This window comes from Macaca fascicularis, chromosome 3 (genome assembly GCF_037993035.2).
Source record: "Macaca fascicularis isolate 582-1 chromosome 3, T2T-MFA8v1.1".
Classification (NCBI taxonomy): domain Eukaryota; kingdom Metazoa; phylum Chordata; class Mammalia; order Primates; family Cercopithecidae; genus Macaca; species Macaca fascicularis.
In genome coordinates this window covers 198,492,019-198,517,763 of record NC_088377.1, presented here as the reverse complement: position 1 = coordinate 198,517,763, position 25,745 = coordinate 198,492,019, and the positions used below count along the sequence as shown (strand labels likewise).

The following is a 25,745-nucleotide window of genomic DNA, read 5'->3' as shown; positions in this document are numbered from 1 at the left end:
AGAGGGAGCAACCAACCCACACAGCACCCTCAAATGCACTGTGCTGACCAAAAGGAGCCAGGAGCAGACTACACAGCATGGTTCCCCTTGGAGGCCTTTTGCAAAAGGCAAAGTGACAGGACGAAACAGAAATGAGTGGCTGCTGAAGAGGTGGCCGCAATGGAGCCAGAGGCAATTTTGGGGGTGATGACTTTTCTACATGGTAGCTCCTGGTGGGGTGACATGCTGTATGAGTTTACCGCTCTGTAAATTAAAGGAGTGAATGTGACAGTGTGTAATTCATACCTCAGTAACCCTGTGTCCTAGAGAACTCACCGTCCAGGGTGGACTGCAGCGGGCCTATCCTCCCCATCCGCCGGAACCTCCACACATGTCTGGATGCTGGCACATAGAGCTGAGTGACCTGTCGGGGGCAATCCTGGTTCAGAACTCCCCTGTGCTCTAGCACACACTTTGACCTGATCACACTTGAACAGAATTGGTGTTGGACACTTCTCTACTATGGACTGGGCCCTCTCTCTGACCTCATCCCTTCATGTCCCCTTTTGGACTACCTTTTCAAGTCCTCTCTCACACTGGCTGTCCTTTCATACTTCTACAGTTAACTATGTTTTCTAATACACCCCAAAGAAATCTCTAATTGTTTTATTTAATGATGCATAATATCTAAACATAGTAAAACAATATAATTGCTTTGTGAAGCAAAATAGATCACCTTAAAAATTATCATCAAAGATTCACTTTCTAGTTTTTTTTTTTTTCCATTTGGTTGTGGCAGTATTCAAATAAAACAGACATAGTATATTTTCTCTTATTTTTCATCTGTCAGTTCCTCTCATCCCTTATTTTTGGTCCTTGCAATTTTTTACTTTTTGATACAGGATCTCACTCTGTCACCCAGGCTGGAATGCAGTGGTGCAACCTCAGCTCACCGCGACCTCCACCTCCTGGTTTCAAGTGATCCTCCCACCTCAGCCTCCCGAGTAGCTGGGACTACAGGTGTATACCACCACGCCTGGTGAATTTTTGTATATTTTGTAGAGATGGAGTTTTGCTATCTTGCCCAGACTGGTCTTGAACTTCTGAGCTTAAGCAATCCACCCGCCTCAGCATCCCAAAGTGCCTGGGTTACAGGCATGAGCCATCACGCCTGGTTGGCCCTTGTAATTTTTTTTCTTTTTAGATGGAGTCTCATTCACTGTTGCCCAGGCTGGAGTGCAGTGGCCTGATCTTGGCTCACTGCAACCTCTGCCTCCCAAGTTCAAGCGATTCTCCTGCCTCAGCCTCCCAAGTAGCTGGGATTACCAGCGCATGCCACTATGCCCGGCTAACTTTTTTATTTTTAGTAGAGATGGGGTTTCACCATGTTGGCCAGGGTGGTCTCGAACTGACCTCAGGCGATCTGCCCACCTCGACCTCCCAAAGTGCTGGGATTACAGGTGTGAGCCATCGCGTCCAGCCACCCTTGCAATTTTTAACGAAGAAATTTTTATCCTGTAAAATTTCCCATAATCTAGATTTTGCTAATTGCACCCTCATGGTGTTGTTAAAGATGTACTTCTAACCCCTCTGTTTCCTGTAATTTTGTAGTTAGATGTAGAGGTTCCACCACATTTAGATTTAACGTTCTGGTGAGAACGTTTCCTAGGTTGTGGGATGCTTGTTCATCGAGAGGCCCCCATCTCTGCTTATCACTGCAGAGGTGAAACCTACTTCGAGTGTGGGTGTGTGCACTGTATACTACCAGTTGGTGATGAGATAAGGGACTTGTGCCAAAATGTAAATCAATTAAATCGCTAAACACACTGCTGGGTTCAGCTGACATCTTCCCATCGCACAACTTTCTGGAGTGAGGAAGAGGTGCAGTCATTTGCATTCTGGGCCCAGACCCTCCTCTCCTGGGAGGCCAACACACCATCTCAGACCAGCAGACCCCAGACAAGTGCTGCACCTGGAGTGGCACCGCCCTGGTCATCTCCTTCACCAGAGCCTGCAACAGGCTGATTCCATTTTGCAAAAATCATTTTCACGTAGTATTGGCTGGAATACTTCTATGCAAAAGATCACACATCATCAATTATCTGTTCTGCCTGAGGTACAGTTTATAAATTGAGTATTTCTTTTTTCAAAACAGTATTCAAAATAATGAGACGGTTCCTTTGCATCCTACAAATACGACGATGAGGTTTTGTTAGCGTCCTTGCAAACTCAAGAGTTAGCTGCTTTCATGAATGCTTCAAGTTTCTGCCCATGACCAGCTACAGACAGGCTCCTAACCCTGTCTCCCAGCCCCAGCCACCCTGCAATGGCTTCCTGGCTCTCCAGCATGACAGAACATTCTACACCCATCTTGTAGGGGCCTCCCAGACCTGGAACCAAGCACCGTGCCAGGACTGCTTCTTTTGCTGTGAAGTGACCCCGGCCTGGGTCCCGGAGCTGTTCACTGCCGCGGGATCTGCCACCATTGCTATACCTTGTCAGTGGGCAGAGTCAGAAGCAACAGGCTTAACTCCCAAATATCTCATGAGGACAGTCATGCTTATAAAATTTTTCTAAAACACTCCTGCTTTCTCTCCTCTAATATTTCTGTGATGTGGTTTCTTTTTTTTTTTTTTTCTTTTTTGAGATGGAGTCTTGCTCTGTCGCCCAGGCTGGAGTGCAGTGGTGCGATCTCAGCTCACTGCAACCTCCACATCCTGGGTTCAAGTGATTCTCCAGCCTCAGCCTCAGTCCCAAGTAGCTGGGACTATGGGCGCACACCACCATGCCCGGCTAATTTTTTGTATTTTAGTAGAGACTGGGTTTGACCATGTTGCCAAGGCTGGTCGCAAATTCCTGAGCTCAGGCAATCCACCCACCTTGGCCTCCCAAAGTGCTGGGATTATAGGCATGAGCCACCGTGCCTGGCTGACATGGTTTCTTTTATACCCTCCACCACTCCATCTCCTACTCCAAAGATTCTATCCAGTTACGACTTTTTCTCAAGAACAAAACTGAATATACCCTATGTCCCTCTGTTAACATCACTTACATTTTTTGTTTTTTTGGAGACAGAATCTCGCTCTGTCACCCAGGTTGGAGTGTAGTGGCACGATCTCGGCTCACTGCAACCTCTGCTTCCAGGGCTCAAGGGATTCTCATACCTCAGCCTCCCCAGTAGCTGGGACTACAGGGGGACACTTACCATGCCCGGCTAATATTTGTATTTTCTTTCATTTTTCTTTCTTTTTTTGAGACGGAATTTTACTCTTGTCACCCAGGCTAGAGGGCAATGGCGCGGTCTCAGCTCACTGCAACCTCTGACTCCCGGGTTCAAGTGATTCTCCTGCCTTAGCCTCCCGAGTAGCTGGGATTACAGGCATCTGCCACCACGCCTGGCTAATTTTTGTATTTTTAGTAGAAACGGGGTTTCGCCATGTTGGCTAAGCTGGTCTCGAGCTTAGCCAACCTCAGGTGATCTGCCTACCTTGGCCTCCCAAAGTGCTGGGATTACAGAAGTGAGCAACCATGATCGGCCTCTTTTTTTTATATTTTATTATTTTTTGAGACAGTTTCACTTTTGTGGCCCAGGATGGAGTGCAATGGCACAGCTTCAGCTTACTGCAACCTCCGCCTCCCGGGTTCAAGCGATTCTCCTGCCTCAGCCTCCCGAGTAGCTAGGATTACAGGTGCCTGCCACCACACCCGGCTAATTTTTGCATTTTCAGTAGAGATACAGGGTTTCGCCACGTTGGCCAGGCTGGTCTTGAACTTCTGGCTTCAAGTGATCTGCCGTCTCGGCCTCCCATAGTGCTGGGATTACAGGCATTAGCCACCGCGCCTAGCCACTTAAATTTTTTACTAACGTATCATACTACTGAATCTGCTTTGGATGTAGGTGTTAGTAATATTCAAATTTGTGTCTGTTCTTTCAGAAAATCAAGGATAAAAGATTGGTGTGGTGGCTCACGTCTGTAATCCCAGCACTCTGGGAAGCCAAGGTGGGAGGATCCCTTCAGGCCGGGAGTTCGAGACCACCACGAGCAAACATAGCAAGATTCCGTCTCAAAACAAAAAACACAAAAATTAGGCACAAGACCCATCTCTTTTAAGTACTAGACATACATTAATACTAATAAAAGCAAAGTATTTTTCAACCTCAACAAAGAATTACTAGGCTTTAATATAATCTCAGGTTAAAAAGGAAAATTGAGGATAACTCAGAATATCATTTTAAGTCAATGATACTACTGTATGTCCCATTAAGAAGTTGGCGTAAGAGTTAGTAATAAGGTTTACCGTTACTAGTCGTATAAGTCATAGAAAAATAATTTTAAAGGGCTTAATTCTTCTCCCCCAGAAAAACACAAGCTGAACGTATATTTTTAATGATAAATATTAAAAAGATCTTTCAATATCACCTTATCTGCTTTAATATCTTCTTGTTCTGACAGCCAGTGGTTTGGAGGACAAAAATTTCTCCTAGTGTCTCTGGACTTCAACATTTTCACTAGATTGGTGATAACCTGAAAAGAAAGAACAAATCCGTGTCACACACGTGAGCTCGGCAGCCACAACGCACAGTGAGCAATACATTCACTAGGGAGGAGCGCACAGCGGTGGTGCAGGCACCCAGTGGAGCCGGACACCAAACCCGCTCACAGAAAAGGGCTTCCATCACAGTAATGTACACAAAGCAGTTATCTGCCAATACGTGCAGAACAACAAACACGAATACATGGACACGATAATTTTTTAAGTTACAACGGAGGTGGTGATTAAGCTTTGAAACACAAATTTGGTGGCAGCTAAATGATAAGAACTCATGAACACAAAGAAGGAAAGGACAGACACTGGGATCAACTTGAAGGGAGAGGGTGGGAGGAGGGAGAGGGCAGAAAAGATGACTCCTGGGGACCAAGTTTAATACCTGAGTGACCTAATGATGTGTACAACAAACTCCGACGACACGTTTATCTACGTAACAAGATTTCACATGTACCCCCAAACCTAAAATATTAAAAACAAACAACTCCCACCCCCCTGAATTTGGAAATGTCTTAGCTCATCTGAGTTCTAATGAAAGATACCTTTAAGTTATGTAATTTTGTAAAACTTTTTCCTGAAATAGCATTTCTGAGTTTTCTGAGAAACAATGTACTAAGGGCACTAGGGGAAAAAAGCAGCACCCCAGACATCACTGTCACATCTCCCAAAGAGAAAAACAATTTCAGCATTTGCCTCACATAAGCAAATGAAGTTAGGTTTGTGATCATAACTCTAGAAAAATCGAGTCTGATCTCCTTGATAACCTCTCCAAACAGTCTGGCCTGGACACAGTTCGTTATATCATCACAAGTTAGTATTTTATCATGGCTTTAAAAAACTACAATATTCCTTCAGAACAGTTCCTCTCTGGTTGTGCAGTGAGTTCCTCACAAATAGAATCCAACTAGCCACCTTGGAACCTAGCAGGTACTAAATGACTGACTTGGGATCAATAATTGTAAATTTTATAATATATGATTAAAGAGATCTAATAGCACTACTTTAAAAAGACCTAAAGTTCTCTATCGAATAGAAATGCATTTTGTAATAAACAAAGATAAACCAAAATTGTAAATCCAACATTTTAAATGTCTACAACCAGGACTGATCATGTAACTACTACAGAGCTCAAGACAGCGTTTTCTGAAAAAGTTGGCCAGGCCTGTCTGTACGCATGCTACCTCTAATTAAAGACAATGGAAATCATCACAGAAAAAACAAAATGAGGACAACCTGATTTATAATATACCCACCAGATAGATTAGAAATAAGATTTCTAATATATACTAATTTATAATAATTTATATATTATATAATTTGTAATTATAAATATATACTATGTATCTAGTATATATAATATATAAATTTATAATATATCTAATATATAATGGATATATTAGATACATTATAAAGATCACACAATCGTTGAGATTTCCCTTTAAAATTCCGTAATTTAGCATTTACATACAATGAAATACAAATGCTTATTTTATGAAATGCAAATCCAAGGCATGCAGGGATACCAGAAATTCTGTGTGCCTAAGGAAAAAAGCGAAGGGTACTTGGGTTGATATCTCAGGCCACTGCAATGTGGACACCCCTTGAATGACCTACCCATCGACAGAGAAAAAGTGTTATTTGAGCAATTCGCTCATGCAGATAAAACTGCATAGTAAAAACCCACTCAAGATCAAAGATACACCTTTATAAGTGGTGGATATTTCTTACCAATTCAGAAGTGGCGATTATCTTGTGGCATTTTAAAACCTATCACAACGCTATGGAAATACCATCCTTCTTAAACGAGTGGAAATGTTTAGCTAAGTAATCAGGGTAAAGTGGAGTCAGTTATTCCTTGACCCTTGACTCCGTGGTGTTGCTCAGGGGCTCAGCTGCACACACAACATCTTACAATTAATGGTTTCTTATGCAGCCTAGGCAGACTGGGGAGAACCTCATTACTGGTTCTGTCTGGTTAACTGTTTGGCTGAAACAAAGTACTGTCATTGACCTAATACAGTAATTCTTGAAAGTCATTCATTTTACTCTTCAAAAGGAAAGATGAAATCTCACTGAGCTATGCTAATTACATGTGCTATCCTTGTATGGGATAAATTCAGGTAGTACACACACAACACACACCCTTCCAACAGTAACAGAAGTACAATCTTTTTGTTTGAAGATGATCGTGTCTGGTCTTTCCATTTTTATGACCAATTAAATTGATACTTTAAATCTAGATTTAATAGTTACCATGCTGAAACTGGCCCTTTCATAATCACCCCAACTGTTAACAAAAGTCATGCTTTCTGACATATTTACATATTTAACTGCATCATCCCACGGAATCCTGGGGTCCCTATGAATTTATCATCCCCAAGGAAACTTAGCTTTATTGAGGGGGTAACTTGCTCCAGGTCGGGCAAGGGAAAGATCAGGTCTGCCTAACTCCTAGATATCTATTTCTATTCAATCTCTGTTCATGAGAACATATATTTTCTACAGATTACAAACATTATCAAATTATATGAGACGAGTTCTCACATTCTTCTACTAAATTTTTATAAAATTAAATGTTAAAAATTTCAATATAGTGTATCCTCTTTCATATTTCCAATCCTAAATATGAAAAAAGAAGTAACTACATGTTACCAATATAACATGCCAGTACTACCATGGATTCTTGGTGAATCAAAAAAAGGGGGTGGAGGGAGATGGGGAGAAAGGAGGAGGAAAGGAGAAGGTAAAAAAGTGAGTCCAGCCAAGGGAGCGATGTTAAGGACAGGATATCAAGATAGAAGGCACTGTGGTAAGGCATGGTTTAATAAACATCAAATATATTTATATTTATTTATATCAAATAATATATTTTTAGTATAAATATGTCCAAAATATTGCTTTCTTTAAAGTATGTCCACAATATTGCATGGGACATAATTACATTTTTTAAAGTAATTGTGATTTATCCGTAATTCAATTTTTAACTAGGTGACCTGTCTTTTTATTTGCTAAATATGGCATGACTAGTCCTGGACCAATTCCCAAAATATACTTATTTAGAATATCAAATACCAAACCTTAAAATTCAACTAAGAACATTTTTCCCTCCTTTACATCAACTATTTTTCTCCTAAGTTTTTAATGAAAAATATAAACATGAAAATTTGACTGGATCCATTTTGTGATCTCGAAACACCTTAACACATTCCTTTTTTCCACATTCACTTTCAGAATCACAAACTCAACTGCTCTACAAGTATCTAGCACCAAAAAGGGAAAGTTCGTAGGGGCAACCATGCCCAAATCACATGAAGTGACTACATCTGCTCAAAGTGAGTTAGAGCCTGTGGCTCTTAACCTTTGCTGCATTTTAGAATCACCTGGAGTACTATGAAAAGCCCACCACGGGCATGCCGCCATCACTGACTCGAATTCAATTCGTCTGAGGTGGAGCCAGTCAAGTTTTCCACTGCTCCCCCAGATGACTCTGATAGGTAGTTATGACTTGAGAACCAGTGTGGTAAGTTATACGAAATAAGATAGCAAACATTGGAACAACTAGCTGTATCTAGCGCAATATACACAATTTTAGTGGATTTTAAGTTCTGAAATACAACAGCATTATGTTCATCTGATGTGTTAACTCTTGTCCCTCCTCTCAAGTTCTTCCACGCTAGATCAAAACATTACATTAAATAAATGCAGAAAATACATTATTCAAGTACCAATAAATTTATTCAGAAACGCACACACTGCCAGGCATGGTGGCTCACACCTGTAATCCTAGCATTTTGGGAGGCCGAGGCAGACAGATCACTTGAGCCTAGGAGTTTAACACCAGCTTGGGTAACATGGCGAAACCCCATCTCTACAAAAAATACAAAAATTAGCCAGGTGTGGTGGCGCATGCTTGAGTCCCAGCTACTAAGGAGGCCAAGGTGAAAGAATCATTTGAGCCTGGGGGGTGGAGGTTGCAATGAGATCGAGCCACTGTACTCCAGCCTGGGCAACAGAACGAAACCCTGTCTCAAAAAAAAAAAAAAAAAAAAACCAACAAAAACCCACAAAGGTGCACAACTGTTACACATGCTCGATTTTAATGTGCCATTTGAATAAAAAATAGGTGATGCTGTAACCAAGTTTCCCTTAACCCCAATATTAAAAAGATCAAGTAGATAACTGCTTAGAAACATACCAACTCCTTATAAAAATCACACTTGGCAACTGTTCAGGGTAAACATTATAAATTAACAGGCACTGTTTTCACAAGATCTCTATGTTTGAGAGTTCATGGCAATGATGATCATAAGAAAGTCTTGCTTAACTGACCTTGGAGAAATATTCTTAAGCACTAGCTATATTATCACAAATGTATATATAAATTAGACGACAAGGCTATCAATCCTAAATTGTGACATTTCTGTATGGAGACGATGGATATTTAGATACAGTATTGCAACCAAAAAAGCACATATAGTCCAAGTTTTGAAGGGCAACTGAAAGACTAATTGCATCATAACATAAAATAAAAGTATCTTTTTTATCTTGAATGTAATATGTAAAATCTGGTAACTAAAACCAAACAACTGAGTTAATTATTTTTCTTTTTTTTTTTCTTTCTAGAGTAGATGTAGTCCTGAAACCAGATGAATTAGTTCTTTAAAAAGCAAAATACAAAGCATACTTAGCACACAATTTCCAGGTTCTGAAGTGCAGTAAATGTGTAATGTGGGAAATACATCAAACGACAATGGATTTTTACAATTTGACTTCATAAGAAGAATATATAAAAGTAATGTGTCAGAAAAAGCTCTAAGAACATGACCTCATTGGAAAACAACCGTTTTCCTCAACTGAGTTGTGTCAGGTGAGCAGCAGCTGGTGCTTCTCTCCTGTGTGCTTCCACAGGCCCAGCCTCTGCGATTTGCTGTTTCCCACTGTCATTAGCTGAATGCATGTCTCCTTCATTACATGGTGATACTGCAGGAACAGGCACCCAGTGTGAATTCATTCACGATCCCTTAGCATAGAGCTGTGTCACTATGGGTGGGATGAATATTGTGAATGTTCAAATAACTGAGAATAAACACTCTAACCTATGAAAGTCATGAAGTATCTGGTATGCACTGCTGCTGTCAAGGGTTAACCAAATTTTATATAGCCCTGAGTTACCACTTGTTAACCCATTTATGCCTAGTGTTCCATTATTGGAACGCTAAGCTTGTGGGATTTATATTCTACTGCTCAAGGTCATGGCCAAGGCCTGATTTTTCACACAAAAAATTTGCAACCTCTGGCATAAACAGGTTAAAAACTGGTGTATTTTGAAAAACAGTATTCTTCAGCACATATTTAAAACATTATAAAATTACTTCATATAGTATCCACTTTAGTCAAAAAACAAAAAAATGAATCAAATCTTCATAACAGAAAAGGCTATGGCATAGCGCTACAAGCTTTAGGTCTCTTAGCTGTAACATGGACAGCTAAATGGCCGCATTTTAGGATTATATTAACAGAGAACTGCTGTTGCTTTACTACTTTTTAAAAATAGCTTTTTGGAATTGAAAAAAATACAACTTAACCACTAAGGAAGTAAAAAACTCACAATATGGGTGTCTCTCTCTCTCCAGACATATGGATAACGAGGGCATGAGAACCTTCCTCATTCCCTGCTACTTCCTCCTGTTTCCCTATCACAGGAGGTAACTCCTGTTAAGTTTGGTAGATGCACACAGACATCTCAACACAGGATTTCCTATCTCATCAAGCTAAAGCAATTATAGCTATAAATTACACTTCAAGAGGAGTTTATAAATTTGATAAATGCATAAACTGTTTTAGCAGTGTCAAGGCAGGGCTTAGAAAGTGACCTCAATTCTTATAGTGACAAAGAAAGATGACTCTATCCACTTAAAATTCTATGTTTCTGTGACCAGCCAACAGAGCCTCTCACACAAATGACTTTGGGAGGACCATGATACGACTGAAAAATGAAAATGGTCGGTGTTGAAGGAGTCAGGTCTCATCATTTGCAATTCTGTCAAAATCAATGGAAGGCAGGAGATCATGGGCAAAACGCTTTTGCCTTCTTTGGTTGATTCTACCTCGAATTCTTTAACTCAAATTTGGTACAATAATAATATGAAAAATGCTGATAATATTTTTATTCTTTTCAGAAGGGGAATGTAGAATAGTAGCTGGTTCTACCATCATATACATGACCTCAACTGTAAAAACAAATTACAGTATCTTTCTCGCAGAACTATTGCATTAAATGAATATAGGCAAAGCTCTTAGAATACTGCCTAAAACACAGTTAATTGCAGAGGTGTAAGTTCATATATCTTCATAATAAAGATAGTATTTTCTTAAAAGAAAAGCTAATAGCAGCTGATTACTCAAAAATTATGCAGTGATTTTTATTTTGGGGGGCTCAGCTCAACAGCAGGTAGCATAAAATGGTTTGGGGGACAGGAGGCCAAAGAACAGAAATCCTTTAAAAAAAAAAAAAAAGGTCTTTAAACAATTCTAAACTCAAAAGGTCTTAGAACAACTTATTTCAAACCTAAAACGATCACCACCACCAACAAAAAAAAGGTAAACATTCACCCTCTTTTTTTTTTTGAGAGAGAGTCTCACCCTATGGCCTAGGCTGGAGTGCAGTGGCGCTATCTCGGCTGATTGCAACCTCCGCCTCCCGAGTTCTAGCGATTCTCCTGCCCCAGCCTCCCCAGTAGCTGGGATTACAGGCGTGGATCACCACGCCCAACTAATTTTTGGTATCTTTAGTAGAGATGGGGTTTCACCACGTTGGCCAGGTTGGTCTCAAACTCCTGAGCTCATGATCCACCTGCCTTGGCCTCCCAAAGTGCTGGGATTATAGGCGTGAGTCACCACACCTGGCCTCACCCCAATTCTTAAAACCTTCAATGGTTAATAAGGTGGCAGGGAGTCATTTTGAGGCATAAAAAATTCTGTACAAACTCTTCACTTAATGCTTAACCAAAACAAAATAAGGTCAGCGTGGAAAATACCTTATATGGCATTATTAAGTTCAGAGATTTCTACATACTAAAGATAAGGCTGTCATATGGAAATTATGAAACTCTCAACAGGTGCTATAAAACAGTGAAATGATCTGATATCATACACAACACCTGATATTCCACATCATGGAAAGCTTTATTGTTAATAAAGACCCCAGGGTTTAATCAAATATGGAAAGGAAAACAAACATGCTACCTGTAACACCCACGTCCAGGAAAAGCTTATATAAGAATTGTAAGTTTTAAATAGGTGAGATTGCTTATTTTTTAACATAGAAAAGTTGCAAAATTGTCAATCTTTAAGAAAGGATATAGTAAAGGCTTACCATGTGACCTTTCCAGTTTACTTAGGACTACAGAAATAGGTAATTAAAATAAATTGTGCAAACATATATTACATCAATCTGCCCAAATTATAAATTCAATGATGCATTAGGACTGTATTCAGTGCAATCAAAACATTATCAGTTACTGCTGCTGCTGCTAATGCTCATGCTCCTAAGAGAAATGTGTTGTAAAACCAGGCAGAACGGGCTGGAGAGAGACTCTCATGGACCTGGAGGATGAATAAGCATTCCTTAATTAGCCCATCAGGGTAAGTGCAAGCATTAATGGGCCCTTCCTAAAGTCTAGCTTGACATCCTTCTCCAAACACGGCCAAGAAGAAAGTTCCATTAGCAATATTAATACAAGCTTAGTTGATCATTTTCATTCAATTAACTTCTTTCAATTAAATAGATAGCTTGACAAAAGCAGTGATAAAAGACCCAAAGGGACAGCTGATGACTCGAACTGAACATTAGTGTGCGAGAGGTCGCTGGTATTAAACGGACTGTAAATCCAGCATTCAATTTGGAAAATGCACTTCTTCTGCTCTCACTCCTTTAATGAGCGATTTTAGCTGACTAGATGTGTTTGCTGCAGAAATTTCATGGGAAGTCAAGCACCCTTTTCCTTTTCTTTTTTTCCGTCCCAACAGTTACATTCTCACTGGTGGTGGTTTCCTGCCAACATTCCAGCCATAGTAACTCAAAACTTCACTTTCTGGTTAAGAATGAAGATATGTTAAAATAATTTATATACAACTAGCATTAAAAATTAATGACCTATTTTACCTTGTTAATCAATTTTTGAAAGGTTTGAAAAAATAATAAAATCTAAGAAATATTTACTGAAAAATAAAAACATTTTAAAAATTGTATTTATATTTCATCGTATCACAGTTAAGTAGTTAGGGCCACACAGAAAAGATGCACGTAACAAGGTTTAAAAACATAGTTTTAAGTGAGGCAAATGTAAATTAAAATGAAAGTAATTTTAGTTAATTAAATTACCTTAATCAAAGGTACTAAAATTACTTTTCTTAATTAAAAAGTTGTACAGGCCAGCTGCAGTGGCTCACGCCTATAATCCCAGCATTATGGGAGGCAGAAGCAGGAGGAACCCATGAGGCCAGGAGTTTGAGACCAGCCTGGGTAACACAGTGAGACTCTGGCTCTACAAAAAAACTAACAAATTAGCTGGGCATGGTGGCACGTGCCAGTAGCCCGAGCTCCTCAGGAGGCTGAGGTGAGAGGACTGCTTGATCCCAGGAGTTCCAGGCTGCAGCGGGGTATGATGGTGTCACTGCACTTCAGCCTGGGAGACACATCAAGTCCATGTATGTATTTTTTTTTTTAAAAAAAAGGTCTTGCAAATTAACGCATGTCTGAAACAAACCTGTATTTTTATTCCTCTGCAATGGTCAAGACAAAAATGTGTATATTTTTCAATGTCAGCAAACAAAAAAAATACATATACTCTATACCTTAAATAACTGAATCCATCGTTTCTGTTCCATCTGTATGCATTGTTGCATTTCAGAGCTAGTAGTGACTCCAATACTCTGAAATGCTGTAATATATTCTTCTCGAACTTCTGGTTTGGTTTCTGGATAAGCCAACTTGATGATCCCCAGGCATGCATCTCGAAGGCATCGAGACAACATTATCAGCTCTTCTAAAGTAAAAGGCATCATCGATGATTGTCTTTGACCTACAACTAAAAAATACCATCCAATTTTCTATCATTTCTTTTTCCATCTTTTAACACACATTGAAAGACTTAAAAAGCTTAAAACTTTTCTACTGTCTATGAAAACTGATGGGCCATGTGGCCAGCAGCAAACTGGTTTCTCAAAATCCTTACCTTCTATGGGATCACCGAAGAATTCATTATCATGTATGGAAATTAGTGAATGACTAAACAAGGAGCTAAAAAGGTAAAAGAGTGGGATGATTCGACTAGAATCTTCAAAAGACATAGGAGAACCCCTGGATATCACCTGAAGCAATGGTACCATAGACCTTGAATTAAAGAAAAGAAGAAAAAAACCAGTCACTTTACAATTAGTCTTAGTTTGGGAACTAATTAAAACATAACATCAAACAAATATAATCAGGGAAAGTAACATTTGCATTAGGAATTAAACTACTTAAAGGCAAGGTAAAGTCACCATGGCAATGCAGGTTAATAAACAGCACAGATTAATACATAAAATAGCATACCAATCCATTAATCTTCACTAAGGTTCCTGCTACCTACATCAACCGGATAATGAAGTTACTAAGAGTGAGCCAGTCATTCCCAGGCTAAGGCCCTAAGAAGAGTTCTAATAAGGCCGCTATTCAAGACACACATGTACTTTACTTTTATGAGGAAACCATCCCCCTTCCCATCTACTCAACATATTTAATAAAGGCAAATCATTCTGCTCTCAGGAAAAATTTATCCAGCGACTTACTTTTGCTAAGGCTGAAAGCTATTCAATATTGAAGCCAAACTGGAACCTTAAGAAACAAAGTTTTTGGTTCTCTACAGTGGCCTTGCTCCCACTGTCTGCTTTATTCACCAGCTCCCATCCTGCTCCTGCTTTCACAGCAGCTAAGGTGGTCTTTACTCAGCAGCCTCTGTCACCCATCAAGAGCTATGATATGATAAATTAATTAGCCAGGTGTAATGATATGTGCCCACAGTCCCAGTTACTTAGGAGGCTGAGGCAGGAGAATGGCTTGAGACCAGGAGGCGGAGGATGCCATGAGCTGAGATTGTGCCACTGCACTCCAGCCTGGGCAACAGAGCCAGATTCTGTTTCAAAAAAAGTTTAAAATGTTAAGAAAAAAAAAAAAAGCCAGGTGTGGTGGCTCACACCTGTAATCCTAGCACTTTGGGAGGCCGATGTGGGTGGATCACAAGGTCAGGAGTTCAAGACCAGCCTGGCCAACATGGTGAAACCCCGTCTCTACTAAAGACACAAAAAATTAGCTGGGTGTGGTGGCAGGTGCCTGTAATCCCAACTACTTGGGAGGCTGAGGCAGGGGAATCACTTGAACCTGGGAGGCAGAGGTTGCAGTGAGCTGAGATCATGCCATTGCATTCCAGCCTGGGAAACAGGATGAGACTCCGTCTCCAAAAATATAAACAAACAAATAAAAAAGAGCTACGATATATTAAATTGACTTATTTCACTTAGAACGTCTTCCTTTTCTCTCGTTTTTAAGTCTGGTTCTTTGTCTTATGGAACATTTAGCTAACACAGAATCACCTGCAAGCTCTTTCTATAAAGTCCATGGTCCCCTCTACCAAGTCAAATCAATCATAGGTTAACAGACATTGAGAGCAAGATCCCTCTCTTATCTCCCCAAATATCCATTTCCACAAAACTACAGGTATATAGTGGATGAGATGAAACCAGGAGTCAGGATCTACAAATCACATATGAAAGCAAAGCAGAAGGTAAGACCACTTGTTATAATTAGCAGGGCCATAAGGAGCTTGGCTGAGCCACCTGGAGCTTTTGAGTCTCCATGGTACATGGTTCAGGGGAGGGCACTGCCATCATCAACTGCTTTGAGAACAGGAACCCATATGTGCACCCGAAACTGTTCCCACAGAGAACATACACTATGTCCACATGCTACACAACCGGAGCATACATGATCCCTATTTGTAGTTGTGACACACTGCATTTAGCACTATGCTGAATGTAATAATCAATTAATGAATGAATGCCATCCATCCAAACTTTAAACGTTGTAGGGACAATCAAAAAGGGACAAAGCACAACTGTCCTACCTCATTGCGGAAGCCAAGATGACACAAAAAGTGGGATTGGCAAGAAGGATACGTGCCAATGCTGTCCTGCAGACAGGGCACGAACGAGACACAGGTCTCTTAGTTCTCTGCTGACCACTCTTTCTGCTATAAACACTGACTCAAATATTCCTCTGAAAACAGGTCAATCTCAAGGACTTATGTGCAAATAAAAAGTCTGTAACTTACTGTAATGGAAGACATGGATTCACACATAACTCAGGGGAGCTAGGTGAATTACTCACCATCATGAGACCCGAGGCAATCCCTAATCTCTGTCTAGATCTTGAGAACAAGGGTTTTCACATTGCGTGCCTGTGGGAACCACTCCTCCTCCTCGTTCAATGTCCCTTACCCTTGCAAAGAGCTTTTAGTCTTAAGAACGGATTCTTGGCCGGGCGTGGTGGCTCAAGCCTGTAATCCCAGCACTTTGGGAGGCCGAGACGGGCGGATCACGAGGTCAGGAGATCGAGACCATCCTGGCTAACACGGTGAAACCCCGCCTCTACTAAAAAATACAAAAAACTAGCCGGGCAAGGTGGCGGGCGACTGTAGTCCCAGCTACTCGGGAGGCTGAGAAAGGAGAATGGTGTGAACTCGGGAGGCGGAGCTTGCAGTGAGGTGAGATCCGGCCACTGCACTCCAGCCTGGGCGACAGAGCGAGACTCCGTCTCAAAAAAAAAAAAAAAAAAAAAAGAACGGATTCTTGCTTTAACAGGTTTCAGAATACTACTGTAGACTGTTTTGAGATTATTTATAAAACAGCCAACATCAGCACCTACTGCCCATATTGAAGACTTCTGGGCAAAGCATCTCTGCTATGTCATAGTCAACGGATGCCTAATGGAAAAAGTACCAGCTGGCTATGGGTTCCTTCATCTTCAAGAAGAGGGAAACTAAACTGGCTGATTACAATAGCAAGTACTGAAAATCAGGTACACGAATAAAGATGTTATTTGCAAAATGTCTGATGTGCCAAAATTCACTATCCATCTGGAGATTGTTTAAATGTGGTCTGCTAGACTGGGGTGAAGAATAGTGCATCTCGGTTGGCCCCCAAACCATCTGCACCTCAATCACCTGATGAGCCTGTGAGGTCGCAGTCTCCAGGGTTTCTAACCCAAGTCTTAGGGCAGGATCAGAGAATCTGATTTTTTTTTTTTTTGAGACAAAGTTTCCCTCTTGTTACCCAGGCTGGAGTGCAATGGCACAATCTCGTCTCACGAGAATATGCATTTTAACACGCTCCCCTGATGGTACTTCTGCCCACAAAAGCTGAAAGTCCTAGCAATGCAAGCCTTACTGTGAAACTATTTTTGACTTGAGTGCCAGTTTCAGAAAATCAGTCATTTCATTTTAAACTTTATTCCCAGTAGGAAATATGAGACATATACAGATGGTGCCTGACTTACAATGGTTCAATTTAGGATCCTGCAACTTCAAGATGGTCAAAGGCGATTCCCATTCAGTAGAAACCGTACTTCGAGTATCCATAAACCATTCTGTTTTTTCACTTTCAGTACAATATTCAATAAATTACATGAGACATTCAACACTTTATTGTAAAATTGGCCTAGTGTTTGATGATTTTGCCTAGCTGTAGGCTAATGCAGGTGTTTTGAGCACGTTTCAGGTAGGCTAGGCTAAGCTGTGAGGCCTCAGCAGGCTAGGTGTCTTGAATGCATTTCGACTTATGATATTTTCAACTTACAATGGGTTTATCAGGACACAGCCCCATTGTACCTCAAGGAGCATCTGTATTGAGAACGTATTAATACACTGTCAGTTTCTTGAGGGACTTTATTCTAATAAATTAAACAAGTAAAAAGACATTCAAATTCTCAAACTGTCTTTTAATAAGATTTATAAAACTACCCTATCATAAAATAGTATTAATAATTTAATATAATTAACAATATCCCACTTTTCTTTCACACACCATGACTCCATTTCCTTAGCAAGAGACAAATGCCATAAACAAATAAGCAATTATCAGGCAGAACTATGACAGTGTCTCTGTTGCTAAGCTGGGGCACTTATGGGTAAATGATAATTTCCTGTCCTGATGATTCTCAATCTCCTTCTGCCCGAAACAAACCTGTCACTAATGAAAACCAAGGTTGGCATAGTCAGAAGTGGCTGAAATGCACCAAAAAACACAACAAAACACACCTAAAATCCTGTATTTTGGTTTGGAAATGAAAGAAAAGCATTTCTCAAGACGGTAAATCATTCTAGAGTCTTTCGTGCTTTCGTCTAGAAAGCATTTCTAGGAGTGCTTTAGCCACCCATTGTTGATGCAAGATAAACTCACTTAACCTTTAGGAGTTTCACCAGTCACAGTGGCAGCATTAAAGCTCCCTTTTCCTCACTTAAGATGCAATTAAAAAAATGAAAAATTTTAAGTAATAATATTGAGAAACTGACATTCCCCTTTCATTAGTATGAACTGTGTTGCCCAGATGATTTGAACACCAGTTCCATCATAAAGGGGCTGACTGTGCGTGGCTGAATAACATATGAATGAATATCTTTTGCTCTACATATTGCATGAAAAAGCTCAAAATTCAGAAATCTCAACAAGAGTTTCCATTATGACTGTACACAGCAAGTCAGACTGCAGATGAGCAAGTGTTTATATTTTAGATATACCACCCCAATCCACCAAAAATTCTTTCTTCTAACTTCCTGTTCCTAAAAAGAAAACAAGACCACTTCCTACACTCTTGCCCTACAACTGAGATGTGTCTTCCCACCACCGGATGAGCTGGTTCACAGCATGGAGTCAGTAACGGTGACTGCTATTATCACCACTCTCATGAGCATGACATGCAGGTGGCATCTTCTAAGTTTAGTCTCCAATTAACTGAATTACACACTTCATCTTTTCCGATGACAGTACAGGGGGACTGGCTTAGACTTCTTTTTTTCTTTTTTTTTGAGAGGAAGTCTTGCTCTCACTCAGGCTGGACTGCAGTGGCACGATCTCGACTCACTGCAACCTCCGCCTTCCAGGTTCAAACGATTCTCCTGCATCAGCCTCCCGAGTAGCTGGGATTACAGGCACGTGCCACCATGCCCGACTAATTTTTATATTTTTAGTAGAGATGGGGTTTCACCATGTTGGCCAGGCTGGTTTTGAACTCCTGACCTCAGGTGATCCACTGGCCTCGGCCTCCCAAAGTGCTGGAATTACAGGCGTGAGCCACCGCGCCCGGCCGGCTGAGACTCCTGGCAGAGGAAAAATTCAACAACAGAGTACTAGGCTAAGTCAGTTTACCATGAAGGATTTTAAGTATGAAATTCCTACCTATTACACACTCAATTAAAATATGTATGTCAAAGATGCTATTTTTTAAATTACACGATTCAAATAAGAAAAATCTAATTATTTAAACAAATGTTTAAAAATGTCTACACTGTTCTAATGTTTGCAGCAGTCTTAAATTTACTTCAAATCTGTATTTTCACTGTGAAAAGAATAGTAAAATCATATGGAGCAAAGTAATTTCCAAATGTCTACTTTTTTTAAAAAAATGGCTAGGATATTTAAAGCAAACTTACCTTCAGATAAAACCATACTCTCAATAATATATACAGATAAGTAACTGTTAAGATTAGACACTGATTTTTCTTTTTGTGCAACTGAGACCATCTGGAACTTTCCTTCTAATATGAAGTAAGTCCAGTATAAGCAGGACTTAAAAACAGGTTCTGGCAGCATTTCTGATTAGGCTGCTACTTCCTGTGCCTGTGAGCTCAATTTATAAGTCTGTATAATACATACCCTGTGATCATCCGTGTTGACATGGAAGATATTAGAAACCAAAGATGTCTCAGAAACCTGGCATTAAAGGCTAAACTGTAGAGAAGCCTAAAAAGGAATAGGGGAAAAACACAGAACAGTGAGCAATTACTTATTCAAAACATTTCTTTAAAAAAAAAAGGAATACACTGAAGATCAACATACAGTTTAGCAAATCTCTGTGCTAATACCACAAAAAGCTGCCTCAGACAACCAGCCATTTGATGAGAACACCGAGACACGGCTCCCAGAGGTGTCAATCCGCGCTGTTACCAAGCTAGGAAAGCGTCTCCTCCCCCGTGGCTGTGAGATCTACCCCAAAAGATGAAGATATAAGCTGTTTTCATGCACAAGTTGAACCTGCTCCCCCTCTGCTACATATCATATTAATATGCCACAATATTCTGTATTACTACTGTTATTACTGCTAATACTTTTTTTTTTTTTTGAGACAGTGTCTTGCTCTGTTGCTCAGGCTGGAGTGTAGCACCACAATCTCGGCTCACTGCAACCTCCACCTCCTGGGTGGAAGTGGTTCTCCTGCCTCAGCACCCTGAGTAGCTGGGATTACAGGTGCCTGCCACCATGCCTGGCAAATTTTTGTATTTTTAGTAGAGATGAGGTTTCACAATGTTGGCCAGGCTGGTCTTGAACTCCTGACCTCAAGTGATCCACCTGTCTCAGCATCCCAAAGTGCTGGGATTACAGGCATGTACCACTGCACCTGGCCTACTTAACACGTTTAAAATTTGTAAAATATTTAGTGATGGACTCAAGTCACTTTTCTTGAAATACAAAAAAATGTGCTGTTAACACCTCAAAAATAAATCTAAAAAATGTATCGTAAAGACTTTTAGGCCAGGCATGGTGGCTCATGCCTGTAATCCCAGCACTCTGGGAGGCCAAGGGAGGCAGACTGCTTCAGCCTAGGAGTTTGAGACCAGACTGAGCAATGTGGTGAGACCTCGTCTCTATGAAAAGCTGGGCGTGGTGGCTGTAGTCCCAGCTACTCATGAGGGTGAGGTAGGAGAATCGATAGAGCCCAGAAGTTCGAGGCTGCAGTGAGCCGAGATCGCACCACTACACTCCAGCCTGTGTGACAAAGTGAGATCCTATCCCAAAACAATACAAATAAAAATTAAAAACTGTTCATCTATAATATTAGATTTTAAAAAGATGAACTTTGTGAAGAATGCATGAGCATTTAAATTAGCTCTATGTTGTATACTGCATGTTTGTGACAGGATAAACATTCTAGCCATAATTGTGTAATCAGCTAGCATAAACATTTTTTTAAGAGATGAGGTCTTTCAAAAACCAGTAAAAAAAAATCTCGTATTTGATCGGTCAAGTAATTTCCTGCACTTAGTCCAAAACATCAAATGCATTGTTCCATATCGGCACTTTCTGAGGACACCATAGGAATTATGGAGTAGTGATTAAAAAAACAACAACAACTGAACTCCATTCTTATTTTAATGTAATGCATTTTGAGATATCCAGATGGCAATAAGGGTACATCATTGAAAAAACAGTGAAAGCATGAAAGAACATGTGAAATTTACCTAGAAGCAGGAAATCTTAAGCTAGAAAGAATCTATTAGATCATTCAGCCCAGTTATCTTTCCAATGTCATGTAGGCTAAAAGCAATGTTTGCATAAGAAAATGAAGGGGCAGTAATACATCTGTTCTAAGGTCCTTCCAGCTCAGAAGTATTATGATTTTATGAAAACATGCATGATGTTTATCAGTCACACGCCATGACAAAGTGAGGACACACTGCATTCATTCCAGCAAGAGCAGAATCCCAAACGGAGTCTCCAACAAATATTATTTAATATTATTGGAAAATATTACTTAATAAATATTTAATATTATTGGAAAAATGAAAAAAATGATAATAATATAAGTTAAAGGAGACCAATTAAGACATGTAACTAAGTATGCTGTCTGTCATTAGTGTTCGAGCAAATTTCCACTTAAAAATCACTCTGAAATATGGCCGGACATGGTGGCTCACGCCTGTAATCCCAGCAGTTTGGGAGGCTGAGGTGGGCGGATCACTTGAGGTCCGGAGTTCGAGACCAGACTGGCCAACGTCGTGAAACCCGTCTCTACTAAAAATAGAAAAATGAGCCGGGCGTGGTGGCAGGCGCCTGTAATCCCAGCTACTCAGGAGGCTGAGGCAGAAGAATCGCTTGAACCTGAGAGGTTGAGGTTGCAGTGAGCCGAGATCACAACACCACACTCCAGCTGGGCGACAGAGTGAGACTCGGACTCAAAAAAAAAAAAAAAAAAAAAAAAAAAAAAAAAAAAAAACTCTGAAAAAGATTATACTGTTGAAAAGGGGAGCTGTATTAGAAAATGATAATAGGATAATAGATACCTTATCTCTGAGATATTTAAAATCCTTACCATATACCTGATAAGAGTGTTAACTTTTTTTCTTGCCTTTGTGGAGTTTTATTTGCTAAGAATACGCAACCGTCATATGGAAAAAAGAGTAAGAAAAAAGCTATGAAAAACATGAACTTTTGAAATAATTTGAGAAGGTAGTATTTGCTTATTTTCTCTTTAGTGGAGAAACTTTTTAAAAAAATGTTATTAAAACAAAACACGGCAAAATGTTAGCCACATTTCATCTCATCTACCCAGAAATCATCAGTCAATATCCTGCTATAAATCCATCCAGATCCTTGTGTGTACACATGGAAACAAAAATGAGTTCTTCCTACACGTTCTAAGAGAGTTTGTCACTAAGATTATAATTAACATCTTTCCATATGAATGTATACATATTTCTAGAATACCATTTTCAGAAATACACATTTAAAATACACATTTTAAAATTTACATTTCAAGCTAATCTTGAGAGAATATTTATTAAATCACTCAATAAGCAATAATAAAACAAATTATTAAACTTCTAAAAATAAATTTCTGGGCCAGGCGCTCACGCCTGTAATCCCAGCACTTTGGGAGGCCTAGGTGGGTAGATCACCTGAGGTCAGGGGTTCGAGATCATCCTGGTCAACACGGTGAAACCCCGTCTCTACTAAAAATACAAAAATTCGCTACATATGGTGGCATATGCCTGTAATTCCAGCTGCTCAGGAGGCTGAGGCAGGGGAATCACTTGAACCTTGGAGGTGGAGGTTGCAGTGAGCAGAGATGGCGCCACTGCACTTCAGCCTGGGTGACAGAAAAAGACTCCCTCTCGGAAAAAATTTAAAAAGACAGACAAATAGAGCCAGCGGAAGATGGCGAAGGGCAGGAGGCCTGAGCTCGGTGCGCGGGAGAGGAGGTCTTCTGGGCTGCGACCTCTGAGCACGCAGGATTTGCAGAACTTAATACGAATGTGAAGAACTTGCAAAGACACTTGAAAACAGCCAAAGGGATGACATATCAAGAAATAAATTGGCCTTGGCAGAACTGTATGAAAATGAAGTGGAGTGCAGATCTTCCAAGTGTGATAGACCTAATGCTGCAGTCTTCAAGAGCCCATGGACACCACCTCATCGTCATTCACAGGTGGAGGATACAGACTGGGCAATTCCTTTTGTAAGCAATCTGAATATATCTATGGAGAAAATCAGCTGCAAGATACTCAGATTTTGCTTAAACTGTGGAGCAATGGTTTCAGTTTAGATGATGGAGAGTTGAGACCTTACAATGAATCAACAAATGCTCAATTTCTGGAGTCTGCTGAGAGAGGAGAGAGGCTGGGAACATGGGCTCACGCCTGTAGTCCCAGCACTTTGGGAGGCCGAGACGGGCGGATCACGAGGTCAGGAGATCGAGACCATCCTGGCTAACACAGTGAAACCCCGTCTCTACTAAAAAAATACAAAAAAAAAAAAACTAGCCGGGCGAGGTGGCGGGCGCCTGTAGTCCCAGCTACTCGGGAGGCTGAGGCAGGAGAATGGCGGGAACCCGGGAGGCGGAGCTTGCAGTGAGCTGAGAACCGGCCACTGCACTCCAGCCTGGGCGACAGAGCGAGACTCCCTCTAAACAAAAAAAAAAAAAAAGAGATTTTATACATCCTTTTTACCTACTAGTACATTTATTTATTATAGATATATTACTAGTATCAGAAACTAAAGTTTTGCCTTGTATTTTACAGAATTATGACTGTTGTGAACTTAAACAGAAACACATAATGGTCAGCAATTCTTTTTTCTGAGATGGAGTTTTGCTCTTGTTGCCCAGGGTGGAGTGCAATGGCATGATCTCCGCTCACCACAACCTCCGCCTCCCAGGTTCAAGACATTCTCCTGCCTCAGCCTCCCGAGTAGCTGGGATTACAGGTAAGTGCCACCATGCCCGGCTAATTTTTGTATTTTTAGTAGAGACAGAGTTTCTCCTTGTTGGTCAGGCTGGTCTCAAACTCCTGACCTCAAGTGATCCACCCACCTCAGCCTCCCAAACTGCTGGGATTACAAGCGTGAGCCACTGCGCCCAGTCTAAAGGTCAGCAATTCTTAAGAAGATATGGTAAACAGCAGCAACATTTCAAAATCAAGTAATTACAGTCCCTCCCAAAGCTTGCCTTGATCACATTCATTTATTCATTCAACACATTTTTCTAGGAAACTCACTATACACACTAAACACTCTTCTATGTGCTCAACCTAGAACGTCTTCTCCAGAACCAGACTAGTGTAGAAACACAGGAATGTATATTCTGTCGGACAGACTAGATCAAAAGAATTACCAGCATAAATGTTTGCATTTCTGAAGCCAGAAGTGCTTCCTTCTCCCCAGATACCACGTCATCCTTAGTTATCACTTCTGGTTAGTTTCCCATCGCCACCATAACAAGTTACAAAATGTGGCTTAAAATAGCACAAATTTATTATCTTAACAATTCTATAGGTCAGGAGTCCAAACAGGTTTCGTGGTGCTTTTAAGATCAGTTTGTTGGCAGGGTTGCAGAGGAGAATCATTTCCTTATCATTCCACCTTCTAGAGGACATCCACATTCCTTGGCTTGTGGCCTCCTTCTTCCACCTTAAAAACCAGCACTGTTTCATCTCTACGACCCGTCTGTTATCACACCTCTCTGACGCCAGCCTGGAGGGGCTCTCTGCAGGACTCATGATTAAATTAGGCCCACTGGATAATCTGGGCTTATCTCCTGGTCTTGAAATCCACAGTAACCTTAATTACATCCGCAAAATCTCTTCTACCATTTAAGGTTACATACAGGTTTGGAGATTAGGACATTAACATTTTACATGGAACATTAGTCTTCTTGCCTACTACAGTGCCCCCCTATCCCCGCTCCACCCCTGTGTTAAAGATTCAGATCCATCACAAATAAATTTACGTCACTCATAGGTGCTCAAAAGTCACAACCCAGCATCAACTCTAAATCCAAAATCTTATCTGAGTCTCACCAACTCAAAAGTCTGAAATCTCACATTAAAGCCATCTAAATTTGGGAGAGGATCTGGGTGTGATTTCTGGGGCACAATTCTCCTCCATCTGTGCACTTGCGAACCTAGAGAACAAGTTATCTGCTCCCAAGTATGATGGTGTGACAGGCATACAGTAACAGTTACACACATTCCTGTTCAAAAAGCAGAAATTGAGATGAAAAAAGGACCCATCAGCACCAATCAATTTGCAAAACCAGCCAGGCACCATCCTTTAAGTTTCAAGGCCTGGGAGTAATCTTCAGCTCACTGCTCAGTTCTCTGGGCTTGTGACTGTCTCGGTCATCTTTACTTTTTCACGAAAGGTAGCACACGTTTGCAGCTGAGTATCAGCTTATCAGTTTGTTTCTTCTTTTATGTTCTCTAAAGCTTTCTGTTAAAAATGGTGGTTTTCTGCTGCTATAACATTGTCAAGAAACTTGTGGGTCTCTTATGTATGTCATGGAGATTCACTCACTGAGACAGGAGGCTCCTCACATATCTTTCCTAGAAAATCCTGTCTCTATTTTTGGCTTTTTCTGAAATAGCTGAGAGGATCTATGATTTACACCCTTAATCTCTTCAAAGAGTCTTTTGTGTGACTTGATACTCAGACCTTTTGATGTTTCTGAAGTATTAGCAGGTTATACAGCCATAACCTTCATCACTTTCTCTAGAGAAGGCCGTCCTGACAGTGAATCTCTTAAGTTTTAGTGGCTGTTGCTTTGAATAGGCCACGAATTTCCCAAATCATCAAGTCCTGGTTTCTTTACATGTAACAGTTCTTCCCTCAATTTATCTACCTCCTTCCACGTT

The 25,745-nt window shown here is 40.5% G+C and overlaps 1 protein-coding gene across 7 annotated transcripts in view; it reads right to left on the bottom strand.

The window, feature by feature from the left end:
• Positions 1-25,745, bottom strand: part of UBE3C (ubiquitin protein ligase E3C) — a 138,623-nt gene that overhangs the window by 52,231 nt on the left and 60,647 nt on the right. For all 7 annotated transcript variants that reach the window (XM_005551280.3, XM_045388054.2, XM_045388051.2 and 4 more), the window contains 5 exons: positions 19,495-19,581; positions 13,764-13,921; positions 13,384-13,616; positions 4,401-4,505; positions 316-403 (listed from right to left, as the gene is read on the bottom strand). In XM_005551280.3, coding sequence (XP_005551337.3) covers positions 316-403; positions 4,401-4,505; positions 13,384-13,616; positions 13,764-13,921; positions 19,495-19,581 — 671 coding nt within the window. The remainder of the gene's footprint in view (positions 1-315; positions 404-4,400; positions 4,506-13,383; positions 13,617-13,763; positions 13,922-19,494; positions 19,582-25,745) is intronic.